General features: G+C 39.3%; 1 protein-coding gene across 1 annotated transcript; it reads right to left on the minus strand.

Annotated features, from left to right (window-relative positions):
• FASTKD2 (FAST kinase domains 2) lies at positions 136 to 18,039 on the minus strand. Its single transcript, XM_005676424.3, has 12 exons — positions 17,919 to 18,039; positions 16,436 to 17,255; positions 13,405 to 13,508; positions 12,399 to 12,507; positions 12,006 to 12,129; positions 11,614 to 11,753; positions 10,345 to 10,517; positions 5,439 to 5,602; positions 3,567 to 3,779; positions 3,070 to 3,154; positions 1,287 to 1,401; positions 136 to 339 (listed from the first exon to the last, which is right to left on the minus strand). The coding sequence occupies exons 2-12, from the start codon at positions 17,153 to 17,155 to the stop codon at positions 220 to 222; spliced, it is 2,067 nt and encodes a 688-aa protein (XP_005676481.2). The 5' UTR covers positions 17,156 to 17,255; positions 17,919 to 18,039; the 3' UTR covers positions 136 to 219.

Consider the following 18,075-nt stretch of genomic DNA (forward strand, 5'->3'; position numbering starts at 1 on the left):
TACTGCAATGATGACCCTTCTGGAATTTTCTCAGCATATTCTAAAGAGCCAGTAACAACATTTCTTTCATTCTTAATACTAATTTTAACAGTGAACTGAAGTAACACTTTGTATGATAGTGAGCAGTCAGGTAAATTACATCGACAACTGAATGATAGTATTTATTAAAGTTATTTTTACAAATTCAGGTCTCCAAACATTAAAAGGTTGCTTTTCACTCTAACATGTGCTTTGCAAATGTCTATCAGCAGCAGACAGTGCTTTGGGTGAGTAGATTTCAGTCTTCAAAACTGTGGCTGCATCCTTCATCTCTAGCTTTTCCACCTCCCAATTATTGACCTTACCAAAGAAAGAGGAAAATAATCAGCTTGCAGGAAGATGATGACATATAAAAGCTAGTTTTGACACCCAAGGATATTAAAATAACATCAAGCCAACCACTTACAATTTATGCACATTTTAAAAAGTTTAGTGATGACTATATATACTAGGGCTGAAGAAAGCTCTCACAGTGAAAGTTACAAAAACTTTAAAGGTCCTCTAAAGGGTGCAAACATTTCTTTTTTGGGATAATCTTCCTTAGAATATACATAATAGCCAATATGAAAAAAAAAAAGTGTTACAGATTAGCTCATTAGAGAAACGGGCCATCTTAACCTTGATAATCCAGGCATGATCCAGTTTTAGATACTAAAGTATCATAACGAAGATTCAAATGTTTACATTTCACATTATATGCAGGACCAAATGACTGGCATTTAGATTGATCCTAACATTAATATAAATATAAACTTATTTGTATGGTCCTCACTCCATACAGATATCTTGAGGCTGCTCAAGTTTTGGTGTTCAGAATCAAATGAAGTACAGAGAGGGAAGAACTATCCTCTTACAACCCTCCAGCATTTTCTAGTGAGAAATATCCTTAATGGCCTCACACTGACCCATGAAAACAAAGCTTTAATCAACATCTTTTCTTCTCCTGTTTAAGATAACCTAGAAACTGAATATGGTTTCATGTTCTTAAATAGGAAAAAACATTATTTACATTTTTCCACTTAAAAAAAAGGTTAAATTATCAAACCCCGAGTAAATGACTAGTAATCAACTGAGCAGAAACAAAATCATGTACCAGAAATGTTCTTTTTCAAAGAAAACAATCAGCAAAACACTTATTCCAGTACTGTTGGCAGTTTTTCTAGTCCTGGTAACCAACTTCAACCATAACATTCCTGGCAGAATGAATATCAGTAATTGAAGATGATTTCATTTGCAATTTTTCTTACCAAGATTACATGAAAACCCATTATTTTCAAATGCCGCATTTTCATAGCAAGGTATCCTTTGGGGTGGGTTGAATCCAAACAGTAAGCAGATTTAGGAACACAGAGTACAGCTACTCTGAAAACAAAAAGACAAACTAGTTACTAATGAGATGACTGTGTACAACCTTGCTGTATTCTTGTTCTTTGGAGATTTCAAAGCTGAGCCCTCCACTGACCACATTCCTCACCGTTCCCTCCTGTACTAGCCCTTCACTTCCTCATTACCTGGCCTGTGCAGACATTTCAGTATGTGAAGGCTACTTAGGAACCAAAAGCTTATAAAGATGTTTTATACAAATAGTATCTTAACCATCCTTAAGAATGGCTACATTCTTCATGAGGAAAATTTCCAGATATGAAAGCACCCATTTTAGGGGTTTCTTATACAGAGGTAATCGCTGATCTAAATATAATTATTTATGCCACTAGAAGTATTGGTGTAGATAACACTAAATGGAAAATGCTCTGTTTGTACATATTGTCTCCCCAAGAGAGAAGCATTTAAAAACCAGGATAGGGAGACCAAAAACAAGAGATAGACAAGACTGTTGAAAAGATATCTGTATGTGTAAAAAAAACTGAAGGTGTAATTTTTTTTTCATTGTTCACAGCCTTTTGGAAAGATTAAGTTCACTGGGGGAAAAAGACATTTGTATCCTTACTGTTTCCTGTGATACTATTCTGTTACCTGAGATAAAGATAAATACATTTTATATCTTTAAAGGAACACTGATTTCTCATTTCTTCTCAGTACTTTAGGCTGAGAGCTATTACATTATATTATTATGCCAGAACAGCTGAATTCCAGAAAAAGAAAAACGATCTTCCAATGAGGCCAGAGAGAAAGGCTTTCCTTAAGGGGAGATAGGCGCCACGTATAGGGAAGATAGAGGCTGAAAAAGACGGCCAAGGAGCAATGTAGATGGACTTGCAAAGGAGCCAAAGTTACAGAGCTGTGAGTGGGAAGTGATGGGCAGATAAAGAGCCTGAATCCCTACAGACTTTCTTCTGTACCTCTCTCTACGTATTCATGTCCTACAAAGCAGTAGGGGATGTAAGTCGCCTGGGGTCAGGATCCATCTGACTCAGCTCTGTGTGCCCTGCAGGCCCTAGCAAAGCCATTCCACAAAGGCTGACTGAACACGGGGTGTGAACACAGGGTGTGCGCAACACGACCTGATCCAGCTGCTTACAAGGCAGAACGTGCTCTTGGGGAACAGCATCAATTTATCCCAGAGACACCTTCTGTACTGTGTGAGGCAAGGCAACTACTTCTAATTAACCTCAATATGGTTTGATCCACATACAATATACCTTAATTAAAAAACTAAAGTTTTTCTACCTTTTGATAGGTTTGACTGGTAGAACAAAATATTTATACTGGGTATTTTATTTGGGTAGAAGTCTTAATTCTTTAGGATCACTATTTCATTATCTTGTCAAAAATTCACACTGTGCTGATGGTTTCAATTATGTCAATGTTGTTTGATTGCACTGTTTAGCTTTAAATCCTAATTTTTTAGAACTGCCTGTTTCATTAAATGGCCAACTCCAACCCACAGTCCTCAACCGCAGTGCCTACATACATACCTAAGGAGTAGACTAATGGATGAGACATCCCTAGGTACGCAACAGGCTCCATACAAATAGAAAGTCTTTGTATTGTTACTGCTATTTAATACAAAGTCTTTGAGAATTAAGATTTAAATACAGACAGCTCAGCAGATGAGTATGTGTAAACAACCTCTGAATATCTGTAGAAGTTACCACGTCCACATCAGAAAATGGAAGCACTTGGGTCCGGTTAGCATCCATTCTGATTTCAAAATCTGGAAGAAAAAGAAATTGATACTAATTTTTCAAACACTGCTCAGTGATTTTTTTGTTTAAAAACGACTACTACTACTACCAATAATGACAATGGCAACAGCTAAGGTATACTGAGCTTACTTACACGTGCCAGATACTAGTCTGGATTTTACATGTATTGTCTCATTTGTAGGTCACAAGAACCGTATGGGGTGGGTGCTATTATTACTGCCATTTTACACATAAGGAAAGAGGCTTGCGAGTGCTGAAAGCAGGGCACTAGTAAGCCGGGGAGTGAAAATCCACACCCAGGTAGTCCAGCTCCAGGGCCAACTCTGCACCACACTAAGCTGCTGCAGTAAACTCCTAATCTTTTGTCAGAAAAAAATAAATATAAAGTAAAACAGAAGAAGCTCATATAAAGTCCCATACCAATAAAATAATTATGTGGCAACTGTACACTTTGTGAGAAGCACCCTTCCCCCAGAAGGTCACTCAGCACTGCGGCAACCTTTGGCTGTGGACAGAAGGTTGTTGGGGGCAACCGTGGCAACACCAAGTCCAGGTCCTTGTGACAAGGAGCATCATCAAGTTTTAGACAAGCAGCCACAACATGAAGCCTGTGAACATTCCTCTCCACGTCACCTAAAAAAAAAATGTAGTTAAGAAAAATAGTAATGTCACATTAAAGAAACTGTATTAATGTACCTATAATTCTGATTATTTGCTTCTTATCAGGAGGGATTCTCTATGTCCCCCAAGTTCCCACAGTGTGTAGATCTGTGCCTGTACCCGATAAGGTTTTAAGGTTTAAAATACCTTTCAAGTATTTTTCCTTGAAAAATTTCCTCACTCTTCACTGAACTGATGAGGAAATGCTCAAGAATGTTAAAAAGCACCCTCATTAACTAAGGGCAAAGTTGGAACTAGAATTCAAGTCTCCTGGGTTCACAGCTGCTTTCCCTACATTAGACTGCTTGAAAAATCAGCACATAGTATTCCTCTGCCACACTTCAACTCTGAAATTTCATTCCACTGTTTTTGAAAGGATTTCAAATAACCCTATTTCCCAGATATGGGCTTCCCAGGTGGTGCAATGGTAAAGAAGCCACCTGCCAATGTAGGAGACCCAAGAGATTTGGGTTCGATCCCTGAGTTGGGAAGATCCCCCAGAGCAGGAAACAGCAACCCACTCCAGTATTCTTGCCTGGAGAATCCCATGGACAGAGGAGCCTAGCAGGCTACAGTCCATGGCATTGCAAAGGAGTCAAACACGATGAAGCAAATGAACATGGGCATAAGCCTGATACTGCTTTTCCCTTTAAAAAAAAAAAAGAATAATAATAATATTTATTTATTTGGCTGCATCGGGTCTCAATTGCACATGTGGGGTCTAGTTCCCTGACCAGGGATCAAACGCAGGCCCCCTGCATTGGGGGCGTGGAGTCTTAGCCACTGAACCACCAGGGAAGTCCCTGATTTTCCTTCTTTAATAGTAAAAACCAAAAGTAAACAATTAATTTTGGTTTTAAGAGAAAATAAATTCATTACTTTGCTAACTATTTGGTTTCTTAATCTAACAGCTGTGCCCTCATTACAGACCATGGGTGGCAAAGCTTTATAGCTGCAAAAGTTGACTAAACTTGGCTTCAAATGTGACATGTAAAGATTAGAAGTATAAATACCTCTGATATGGACATAAAGAGCAACTTGAACATTTAGTCTTTGTATAGGTGCATAAAGTGTAAGTAAAAAAAACAGTGACGATGTGTTTCTTACTCCTGCCAGCTATGTGCAGGGTCTGTCATTAAAGGAGGCTCCACAGGGACTTCCCTCATAGCTCAGTTGGTAAAGAATCTGCCTGCAACACAGAAGACCCTGGTTCAACTTCTGGGTTGGGAAGATCCGCTAGAGAAGAGATAGGCTACACACTCCAGTATTCTTGGGCTTCCCTGGTGGCTCAGCTGGTAAAGCTGCAATGCAGGAGACCTGGATTCGATCCCTGGGTTGGGAAGATCCCCTGGAGAAGAGAAAGGCTACCCACTCCAGTATTCTGGCCTGGAGAATTGCATGGACTGTATAGTCCATGGGTCACAAAGAGTAGGACACAACTGAGCGACTTGACTTTACAGGTTTGCTGGCTTAAAGCATAGCCCTTTGATGTCACCATCTTTGGTCCTTTCATTAGGAGCACCTGCTCCAGAAGGTTTAACTGACACTGCTGCAACTGAGCCCCTATTGAGAATCACCAGGTAGCCTGGCAGTACTGCCTTATTTCAGTCACACTGCACACTGACATCCTACCTGACGTCAGCAGATCATCAATGATGTCCTTCTGAAGAAGCTGATTAATGAGGGCCAGGGGAAAATGGTTCATAAAGCAAAATGAACACACTGCATTCAACAGGTTTTCAGAAGATATGTGGTGAAGACTACCAGTCAGAGCACTGGCCATAACTTCTAGGAACCTAGAGGGGCAGAAAGGAAACTTGGCTTACAAATGAAAAGACAAGATCGTAATAGCGCTAGTGAGGTGTCACAGGACCAATGGCTTTCAGTGGATAAAACCACAGGCTTGCATCTGCACTAGGTCTTCACACATCTTTCAGGTCAGCTGACTCTCATAACAAATACACACATTCAATAAAGGTGAGCTGCCATGGTATGGCTTACATAGAGCAGATATTTATAGGCTTTAACTCATTTAATTCCCATTCAAACTCTATGAGATAGCTGTCATTATTATCCTCATAAGAAAAATGAGTAAATAGGCTCAGTGAGGTCGAGTAACTCGTCCAAGGGACACAGCCAGGAAGCAGCAGGGCCAACCCTGAAATCCAAGCTGTTAGGGTCCAGAGCCTTTTAACCACAGTGCTAGGCTTTTATCCTGAGTAAATCTACAAGGCCTGGAATGCCACTTCAGGTTTATAACCTATTAAAATTCTGTTGCTATTAATGCTCTGAGCTGAAAGAACCACAGGCCTAATCGTACCACCTCAGCTACGGTTATGTAGGATAACTGAGCACAGATGAGGAGAAGGGAAATCAAGGTTAGTTGAGGCCATGGGCCCAGTGTGACACTGCTAATAAAGGGCCGAGACACACTTTTGAACCCAGGTCAGTTTGACTCTTAAGGCCTAAGTTATATTTCATTATACCAGAAAAAAAAAGTAGTGCCTGCAAAGTACTCTGCTAGTGTACAGGAAAGAATGTAGACAGGGTGGCTTTGGGGATAAGGAGAATTACAGTAAGTAGAAAAGATGGCAAAAGCAAAGACCACTTGAAACTAAGCACAGAAATGGGAGCCCTGAAAGTGTATCCTATTCACGCTGTGCTAAGTGACCAGTGAGGCGCAGGGCACGTGTGCCCTGAAGTAAGCCCTTAGTAACAGTGAGCCACAAAGGGAACTGTCTGAGATCGACTGGGAGATCCCATGGCGGGAGGAAATGGATGACGAGAAAGGCTGTGGTAGGTCCTAGAGACAACAGTGAGGCAAAGGAGAAGCTGATGGGGTCTGGAGGAGGCAGCCACAAGGGCTGGTCTGGAGCCCGAGGGGTGATCCCCCCTCCCACTCCTCGTGCCACACTTCACCTTCTGCAACACTACAATCTGCGTCATTCCCTGCACGTAGTCCGCTGCTTCTTTCCCTCCTGACTTGAATATAGTCCTTTCTACACCGGATGCTCTTTCCATGGCTACCTCCTATGTATCCATCTTTTAAGATCTGCTCAGGTACCACCTCCTCCAGGGAGGACGCTTGACATCTGCCCTGACTTTCTACTTCACCAGGATAGCATCCTGGCACATTCCTCCTCTATCCCTAGGTAACCTGTACAAAACTCCGCCACTTCCATGTTCATGCTATATTTAATCGCCAACTTATGTCTACGTTACCCATTATATAGAATCATCTGGCAAAAAAGGATTATGTCTTACTCACTTTTGTCTTAAGTACCTGAGCACTTAATACAAGTTTTCTGACTAAATGAACAAATACAATTAGAGGAGAAAGAGGATAATGTTATTGGAAAAGAAAGAGTCAAAAATAATCAGCTAAAAATTCACCAAGTTGTAAACATTGACTATGCACAGCTCTCTACATGCTGTTACTCATACCTCAATAGAGTGGAGCAGGAAATGGCAACCCACTCCAGTACTCTTGCCTGGAGAATCCCATAGACAGAGGAGGCCATGGGTTGTAAAGGGTTGGACACGAATGAGTAGCCAAGCACACAAAGTGGTTTAAAAAAAAACACTTGACATGGTACTTGATAAACAGTAAACAAAACAAACAAAAGACCAAGAATGAGCTGACTTTCAGAATTACTGATCTTGAGACCCCTGTGGAATCTCCGGTGACCATATACAACCCGGAGCTCAGGAGCACACTGATGGCCAGAGGTGCAATCCGGGATTATCTACAGGGTGGCAAGCACAGATCAAAAAGAGAAGAAACCAAAGGACTGGAGTGACAGAGTTGAAATGGTACATGTTTTCTTCCTAGGTCTTCCTAGGGCTTCAAACCCAGGAAGATATTCTAGATTTAGCACATTCTCTTTACCAGAGGCCATAACATAAATAAAATGATTAAGGAACAGCATGTGGATATACAAAGTGCTAAGTCAAATTTTCTACAACTCTCCTACCTAATCCATCTCTTCCAGCCAACTCACTTCCCAAATGCTTCGAGTTACTGCTCCTAAAACCTTTGCCATTCCACCCTAGGAGGCCATCTTCCTTTCTCCTTCCTCCATAAAGCACTCATTTGGTACCTATCACATTGCCTTCCTCTCAATATACATGACTTGTCTCCTTCTCTATCCTAAGAAGGATGGAGAACACAAACTTCTTTATTTATAGTCCTCAAAATACCAACTTCAGGCAACTGCACATTCATGGACATTCAGGAATTTCTTATTGATTAATCTCAATCTATTAGCGACTCTTATCACTCCTACTTCTCCAAAGGAGAAATGCTGAGGTAGGAGGGTAGGGTGAAACCGCAGTTCCTCAGTCTCAGCACGGCTGACAATCTGGCCTGGATAATTCGCTGTTGCAGTGCTGACTCGTGCACAGTAGGGCACTGGCAGCATCCCCAGCCTCCACCCACTAGAGAGTGTACAACAACCCTCTCCCCCCACCTCCCCAGCCACACAAAAACTAACGTCCCCAGATACTGCCAAATGTCCCCTAGGAGGCAAAACCATGGCCAATTGAGAACCAACGAGTCAGACGAAAGCAGAGCAGACAGACAAGTACAACATTCACGGTTCCCCCTCAGTATGACCTGTTCCTAGTTGTGTTTTGCTGAATTTCCTAACCTGTGTAGCTACTTAGGGTTACCTTTGTTATCCATCCTCTATTTCCAACGTAACAATTTTACTGGACCAAATTATCTCCTGGGACACCTACAGTCAACTGAAAAACTCCCTAACTATTCAGTGTTTGTTCTCTAAATTCTACGGAATTCATGCGACTGTTTCTGGAGTTTTAATTACTACTCAGCTTAACAATGCTACTTACTCCAGTATTCTTGCCTGGAGAAACCCATGGACAGAGGAGCCTGGCAGGCTACAAGTCCATGGGGTCGCAAAGAGTCAGGCACAACTGAGCGACTAACAATTTCACACTTTTCACTTTCACATCTTAACAGTATTTGTCAAGAAGGGGCAGGAGGAACATAGGAGCCAGCTTCATAATAAAACCAAGAGTGGGTAGTAGAGGAAGGCTGAATTTGGGGAGAATCTTTTCAGCCTTTATTTCATGTCTATTCTGTGCCAGGCTCTGTGCTACGTTTAGAAACACAGGCACCTGGGTCTGACACTAGAAAGCTCTGCAATTGTGGAGAGAGGTTTATTGACAAATAACTGCAGCTGTGTCAAGGTTCCACCGGAGATTTATATAAGACATGACAAGCACAGGGGCTCTGATGGAGACATAAGGGAAAGCACAGGACACATATAGAAAGTGAGTCTTTTTGGAACAATGGAGGGAACAGTGAGGAGCTGCTTTTCTTGGCCCAGCATTTCTTTGATCACCAGAGCCAAAGAAACAGGCATGTGACCCAAACTCGCTCAATCAGATTTTCTCTTCTGTAAATCTAGATCTTGAGAAAAAAAACCACAGGGACAAAAAGCTGATGGAGCCAAGCTGGGCATGCATGCTCAGTTGCTCAGCCATGTCCAACTCTTTGCAACCCCATGGAATGTAGCTTTCCAGGCTCTTCTGTCCATGGGATACTCCAGGCAAGAATACTAAAGCGGGTTGCCATTTCCTACCCCAGGGGATCTTCCCAACCCAGGAACTGAGCCCGTGTCTCTTGCGTCTCCTGCATTGGCAGGGGGATTCTTAACCACTGCATAAGCTGGGAGCCAAGCCACTTGGTGGCCAAGAAATGACCTGTGAACCCTGCCACTGAGACCCTCAGAACTGCCACAGTTTATTCCTTCAAGGCCTTAATCTAATAATTACTGTGTATCAGGCACTGCCTTAAGATTCTGACACAGGTTAACTCACTTGATCCTCATAACAATGATTATATAATTGTGCAGTATGATTAGAAATAAGTCATTATTCATCCCCATTTTAACAGATGAAGAAACTGAGGTTTAGGTAAGTTACAGGGAAGGTAAAGTTAAGTAGATAATGAATGGCAGAACTAAGATTCAAACCTAAGCAAGATGTCTCCTGGGTCTGCACTTTTAATCACTCTTCTAACAAATGACATGTTATATACGTTTCTGGTTTTTGACAAACCCTTAACTGATCTAGAGAAAGAAAGATGTTCTGGGTGGAAAGAAGAGGTCTGAAAGAGTCTGGCACCTCTGAGAAATTGCTGTGTTTATTAGCAGAAATGTATAATTGGAGTTAAAATGAAAAGAACAGAAAGCGGTAGTTTGGGACCAAATAAAGAGCTGGGGTCAAAACTGAACTATAAACTAGGGTGCTAAGGGAATAAGTTGGGTAAAAGCTTGAAACGAAGTCTCCTACACTGAATTATCAAATACACTGCAAAGAACAACAACAAAAGAACAAAAGCAAAGTGTGTATCTTTATCAAAGATAAAACTGTCTACCTTCATAAATAAAGAATATTATGTTTTATTTCTGGACAGGGATGGGTTTGCTTGTGAGGACTCATTGAGCTTTGCTAATCTTTTCTATAAATACGATATGCGGCAATAAAAAAGGAAAAATGAACAAGTACATACTCGTGGGTCTGGCATTTGTAGAAGTGATTGAGAGAAGAATATACATTAAGAATACCGACAAGGCTTTTCACATTTAGGAAGCCAGGTTCATCTGCTGCTTTCTTTATAAATAAGTCCATCAAACCAACAGGTCGAAAGCCAAAGTTTTCAAATAAAATGAGGAGAAAAAGAACCTAAAAAACAGAAAGAACTGAGGAAAAACTTCTTAAGAATTACAGTGTTATCAGAAATCTTTCCGATTTCAAACAGTTTAAATAGCAACAGAATTGTCCTGATTGAAAAATATTCCCTTAAAAGGAGTAATTATCTTTCCCTTATAAAATATCAAGTTAATAAGCCACCTCTTTTTATAAGCCGAGAAGTAGAGCACACAATGGTTCTCATTTCCAATGTCATTTAAAATAAATCCTTTCCTACATGCTTTTCACACAAAATCTCTGCAAATTACCTTTAAATATCCCTCTTCTGAAGTTTTTCAAAATGACCAAGTCAATTTCAAACTGCTCTCCTTTCCAAACCTAGACACTTCCTATATTCTAATAGATAACAAGATAACTCAAAAATTTCTATGTTCAATATTAAATACTAGAAGTGAGAATAGAGCTGAAATACATTGATTAAAATAAAAGTTCGACTTCACCTCTCATTTCCCTCTTTATCATTCTTACAATAAGGACTTCTCTTTTCAAAATCAATTTCCATAGTAAACACAATATTCACCTCAATCTCCAAAGAGAACTAAGCCAGTAATCTAACATGGTTACCTCGGCTTCACTATAAAAGCAGCTTTTACCAGTTGCTTCATTTAGACATTTTATTATTAACACAGGCCTGAACTTAAAGGCTCTTACCCTTGAAGAACCAAGCAAACTTTCCATACATAGAAGACAGTAATGACATTTTATTCTTCAAAAAGCTTAAGCCCGTCATATTACCTATTCTTATTATTCTAAATCTAACAAAGGAAACATAGAAAGGCAGAAATAATCCTTAGTATCCAATCAAAGTACCATATAATATTATGAAAAACAGACTTTGGCAATACAATTTTTGTTTCAGACAGAAAGATGATCAAGATGTTGAACAGTATATAATAGGTAACACTCAGACAGAAATTGTAAGGAGCTAATTTTTCAAAACCAATTCAGCATTGGAATATTTTGGAATCTAAACCACTTTAAAATGATAGAGAAGGCTATCCACAAATTAATAAATTAATACATTTCTTGAAAGTTTCTGAGACTTATTCTAAACTATTAACATACTTACTTTTTTCAACTTCCAGATGTCAAAAGTTGTAGCCACATAATCTGCTATTCCTTTAAAAAGATCTATATTAATATATTGGAGGTCCTTGCAAGACTGCAATATGTTGATCAATATTTTAAAAGGACACCCATGGATGTTACCTTTAAGAATGAGTTAGATAAACAAAAATTACCAGATGATTTTGACTGTAAGATTCAAAATACTATATACCCAGCACTTTTTTTAGAAAAACAGCACTGTATTTTGTAAAAAAAAAAACAATTATAGGTAAAAATAAACTTTAGATCTAACGATATCATCAGATATTTTTTCATATAACAGCAAACAAACAAAACAAATATAGTTCAGAACAGATCGGATGCTATAAACCATGTAAGAAAAATTCCCCTTACTTGTGACTCTCTTACTGCACTCATTCAGAAGGATAATGGAACGGTGATTCATGGCGGCCAGCACTGAAAACATGTGCTGGCAATTCAAAACAGAGAACTGGTCTAATTCTTTCAAGGCTTTCATCTAAAGAAAAATAAATTTTATCATTTGTGGTAAAATAAATTAAAATCTCATATTTAAATAAAAAAGGATAAAGTTTGAGCAAAATGACTCAGACATATGAAGGTATATAAACACATATACATAAATATTTCTATTATTCCACTTAAGCAAAGTTATATCCAAAAGCATAACAATGTCCTCCTAATAAACTGACTTTAGGAGATGATAGCAAATCACAGGAAATACCTTTTTCAAATTTTACCCAACAGAGAAAATTCAGAAAGTATTACCTCCAATTTCCTTTTAAGACCAATCGGAGCATCTTTTCCAATACTTCTCATTACAGTTTGTAATGTGAAGATATGTTTTATTTTCCAAACTTGCTCATCAACTAGCATCCTGTCATCAAACACAACAAATACCACAGTCTTAGGATCTTAAAACAAGAAGAGAAATCTTAAAAGTCAGTTGGTCCAGTTCCTACTTACAGGCAAGGAATATGAAGCCCAAAGAAATGAAATATCTGCCCACAAGAGTTTAAACAGTTAGTGAAAGCTCTAGGACTTGACCGGTATTCTTTTCTCTCACATTATTTTGCTATCTTTGTGCATAAACAAACACCAGGAGATTATATTAAGACATCCCAATGCATAGTCATGAAATTGGGAATTAAAAATTATTTTCATAAACCTATGACATAAGATTAGGTGCATCAATTTTATAAAAACTCAACCTCCTTTGCAAGCTGGGCTACTGTCATGTGACCCCCACATAGTGCCCAAATAACCATTATGAACTGAGCATGTATCAGTTCTCCCCCGGCCCATGTTAATACTATGTTTTAAGATAATTTTAATGTTGTCCACACTTTTTCTTATACTGAATCCTGAAAGAAGCATTATTTCTAGCTTCACCTGTTCCAAAGTCAGGATTTAAGTTTAATAAGCTATTAGAGACCAGCTTCCCTTGTAGGTCAGTTGGTAAAGAATCTGCCTACAATGCAGGAGACCTGGGTTTGATTCCCAGGTCAGAAAGATCCCCTGGAGAAGGAAATGGCAACCCACTACAGTATTCTTGCCTGGAGAATCCCATGGACAGAGGAGCCTGGCAGGCTACAGTCCATGGGGTCGCAAGAGTCTGACACAACTTAGCAACCAAACTGCCACCGCCACCAACAAAGTTTTTTATGCTCCCACTTAAAAAAAAAAAAAAGTTGTTCAATTTTCATCTTGGTTTTTGATTTGAGATAACAGAAAAAGAGAAAGCCACTTGAAGAAAGTGTAAGAGAGTTCTCACCGCAATCCTGCCAAAAGAACATCCACATTCTTGCATGGCTCCATTGTGTTTAAGATAGTTGACAAAACTGAAAGACATTTCTCATCACACTCGTTGATACGTTCCTATTGAAATGTAATCACAAAAACACTATAGGTAACGAGTTCATAGTAGATGACCTCACCCAAGCAAAACCACTGAACTGATGCTTTCAACTAAAGGATTAAGTATCAAACCAATTATTCAGAGTCAGTCCACAATAAACAGCAACTTTGGAAAATCAGATGTTATATGTAAGTGAACTTTTCAAATAATTGATACACATTCTTTTTGTATCAACAATTTCTTTACACTTTCAATTACCACTGAAAATGATTTGACATTGATTATATTCCTCCACTTCTGAAATAACTTTCATCAAGCATTATTTTTACCCCTTCTTGAGACCGAAGGCCATCATGGTGAAAAGTGCAGTAATAAGCCACAGGACAGTTTTCCCACCCCTCGTGAATCTTACATTGCTGTGCTTACAATTTCCCTATATTCTTTCCTGAGTATCAAACTGCAACCTCAGTTGTAAACTTTCTAATTCACATCTGCTGTCACATTTTACCACCACTATCTTGATCTCAAGAGGAACCCTGGCCCCCTGGATCCTTCTTTCAAACCCTTTGAATCAGGGTATTACTTTAGTTCCAGAAAGGGCCTAATTTAGAAAGTGAACAGTAATAGCAAAGCTCACCTAGTGCTCTACAATTTAATCACTAGTCTATACACCTCACAAGAGTACTTGTAATCACACCTGCAAGATGTATGCTCGTTTGCTAAAATTACATGACCAACAAGCCACAATGCCTCAAATCAGAAGCAAATATTGATAAGAAATGGATACTGCTGGAAGGGAAAAAGGTCTCATTCCCATGAGAGGGTTTCCATTATAGCATTCTACCAATATCTCCTAGAAAAGACAAGACCACCTGGCTAGGTGTTTGAAGGGCAAGCTTCACTGATGATATATTTCATACCTAACTAAAATGTCTTTGCAACATTCCCACGTTAGTGAGATACAATTATATGTATAGATAATCTGACCCCAAATACCCACTGGTCATATTTCACCAATGAAGATACTATGATGATGGGAATACCTGTCCAAAATTCATTTAGAGAATCACTGACAAGGTAAAGTGACTTACTGCAATTACTTTTAAGTAACTATATAGGGAACAGAGTCTACCAAAAAACACAGATATTCTGCAGTTTAAATAAACACACACAATACAAATTAGTTACTGGTTGAAAACATACGGAAATCACAGTAATGTTAAAAGTTTAAAACTCTCAAATATCTACAAACTCGATAGGATACATGTCAGATCATCCTCAGGAAATTCCTATCTTTAAAAAAAATTTATTTAATTATGATCATTGAGTTTCAAAGTCTGAAGAGCCCACTCTTAAGAGGTAAACAATTACTTAAAGAAACTATTCTTTTTCTTGGCCAACCTGGTATCATTTCAGTGACATTGAAGAGGACACTGACTCCTTTGTTTGAAACTAAAAGTGGTTCCCCCACCCAATTTCATTTTTCCAATAAATTTTCCACTCACAGAGTGATCTAAATACTAACTGGAGCAGCTTGACCTTTGCTTAAAATACTCCAGTGGATCCCCACTGCCTATAGCATAAAGGCAAACTCCTTAGCCAGGCATAAAAGGATCTTTATGATTCAGCCTCTTTTTTCCCGAACCTCATGCCCTGTCATGACACCAACCCCTCCTCCTTGACAACCACAGGAACAATTTCCTAACAATTCCCTCAAACTCATAACCCCAATAATCTGTACTTCAACCACAGTGAACTACTTTCAGCTCACCAAACTTTTCTCCAGGATTTGAACATATAGTCTTCTCTACTTGAAACACCATCTCCTTTGCTATCAACCTTCTCACTGACTGCTGGCCATCCCTTGCACTCAGCTTAGACATCATCTCCTACTGGGCTTGAATTTTAGCTCTACTGTGACAAGGTGTTTGTTCATTAAACCAGCAAGTATTTATCAAAAACCCACAAATGGTGACATTAACAAATATGTGGCCTTGGGCAAGCTATTTAACCTCTCTAAGCCTAAATTTCCTAATCAGGAAGAAGTAACAATAACTACTTTTAAAAGCTACACTGAGAATTATATGAGACCATCCTCCTTTCAAACTCTGTATATATCACTGCTTCAAACAGTAATCTTGTATCCTTCTCCCCCATCACCTTTTCCCATCAGGGAGGCATTCTCCCAACTAGGTTTGAAGCCCCTGGTTACACACTGTGTATATTTTTCTTTCATTGCTCTATGTGGCCCTTATTTTGTAATTGTATTCCCAATGATCAGTGCTACAATTTCATAGTGTCTACAATGTCATAAATGTATGAATGAATATTGGTTATTTTTGCAATTGCCTACAAAGTATCTGTTGTCCCCTCTACATTACAAAGGCAGGAATTATGTTCTCCATATCTTTACATCCCTAGTAACAAGTGTAATAACTAATCCACAGGTGACAGCCAATGAACACTTATTGCGTGAATAAATAAATTCAGTAGTTGTGACTTTAGCCAAGTTGCTTAACAATATCTCTTTCTTCACCTCCTAGAGTAACACCAACCTCACACAGCTATTGTGAAGATTAAACAGGACAACACAAGTAAAAGGTATATAGGTAGTCAATAAATACTAGCTTCCTTCCCTTCCCTTCTCTCCTCCTTTCAACTGCCCAACCTGTTCGTGTATATTTTGTCTCTCTTCCCCGTTTAGCTTATTCACTATTACTCAACTCCGGAGAAGAAAAATGGGGCAAGTGTTCATAAACTTCTAAAGCAAAAGAAAGATCTTGCTAACTTGAGGTATCTAAATCATAGAATATTAGTCTTTATGCAGAAAGAAATGTAAACTACCATTCCAATGATAAGTTTCATTCAAGGAGGCTATATGTCTACTTCCTATCATTCTTTCAAGATTTGCTAAACCGAGTATATTTACACCTCCTTTTGATTTTACCTGGACCACCCTCAGCAAAGTCTGTACAAGCAGAGTGTTCTGAGGAATCCCAAGCTTCACTATAGCATGAAGACTAAACAGCAGGTTGTCGAAATACATGATCTTGGCTTCTCTCATAACGTGTTCACACAGCTGGTTAAACGCAGGGTGGTTAAACATCAATTGTTTTTCAAAGCGCTTCTGATCCTCGGACATGCGTTTGGCAACCGTCCACATGGCTGAGAAATAGTTACTACTGGGAAATTTAGGTGCTTTTGAAAATATATCTAACACATCACTCAGGGAATTACACTCCTGAGACAGTTTTTTACTGCTGATTAGGGTTGGTTTTCTTCTCTTGGTGAGAATATCTTCATCAGAGGCTTCCTGATGAAAGCTTTTCTTCAGTTCATTAACAGAGACAGGAAAGTGTTTTGAATCAAAGGACAGTCTTCTAGGACAACATAGTTTGTCAACTGTAAATACTGTTACCGTGCTTATGCCCTTTTTTTGACAGCCATCACCTTCTGATTTAAAAATTAAAGCATCCTGAAACAGATATCTAGTAGATGAATGCATTTTATTACCAAAGGTATTTAAGAGGTTTCTTCGGTTCCAGTTTGAATAAGTAATATTTGGTCTGCAAAATGCCAAAGGACATAGCCTCACAGTTCTTCCTGCTGGAACGAAAGTACTGACTTGTCTGAGGTTCCATAAAAAGGAACCCGCTCTGTTATTCATTTTCTAGTTACTGAAGTACTTTCAAAAGACTTTAAAGTTATCAAGATGACACACACGTCGCTCTACATATGAAAAAAAACTCATGTCTGCCGTCGTTTTCCTGCAGGGGAAGGGGTTATAAGAGAAACAAAAATTAGAGTAAAATTTCTACTTAAAAATATAAAACCCATGTAACAGAGACTAAAGTGGGGACTTAGGGAGACATTAAGATTTACCTTAAAAGGGTAAAACCATTTTACCAAATACGGGCTTCTTCCACCTCTACCACAATGTGTATACACAGTCTTAAAGGAGCAAGGTTACTTTGGAAGTAGTGGATGCATAAATAAGTCTTTAAAAAAAAAAAAGTGGGTTTCTGACGGGAAAGTTTTCATATAAAGCTTTCTTTGCAGTAAGAGATTTTACGGAGATGTCGGCAATAAAAATTAAGGGCTTAACCGTGATGGATACTTTTTAACCCGAGGATTTAACAGCAGCTAAACACGAACTGTTAAGGCCTTGGACAAGCACAACGGTTCAGGGGAGGAAGCAGCAAACTGAAGTGACGCTTGCTCGTGGCCTGCGTTTGGGAGAGAGATGCAACCAGTCTCACCAGGTCTCAGAACCGGTGTGAGGAGTCCGTGCTTCCGGAGCCGGGCCTCTTGGTATGAACCCACCTCCCTCAACTTACTTCCCGGGCAACTTCGGAGACCTTTCTCCGAAAGGCAAAAAGTCTAAGGCGTAGTACAACCAACTGTTCCGCTTAAGTTCGTCCTCCACTCACCTTAGAGCAGAAGCCTGTGATTGTAGACAGGCGCGGCCATGACAGTTTCCCCGCGAACTGAGCGAATCGCGAGATTTTACGGATCCCTCGTAGGTCAAAAAGTGTTTGTTCGCGGACGGTTGGAAATATTTAGAGTGAAGAAAGCCTACCGAAAAGA

The sequence above is a fragment of the Capra hircus genome, chromosome 2 (genome assembly GCF_001704415.2).
Source record: "Capra hircus breed San Clemente chromosome 2, ASM170441v1, whole genome shotgun sequence".
Classification (NCBI taxonomy): domain Eukaryota; kingdom Metazoa; phylum Chordata; class Mammalia; order Artiodactyla; family Bovidae; genus Capra; species Capra hircus.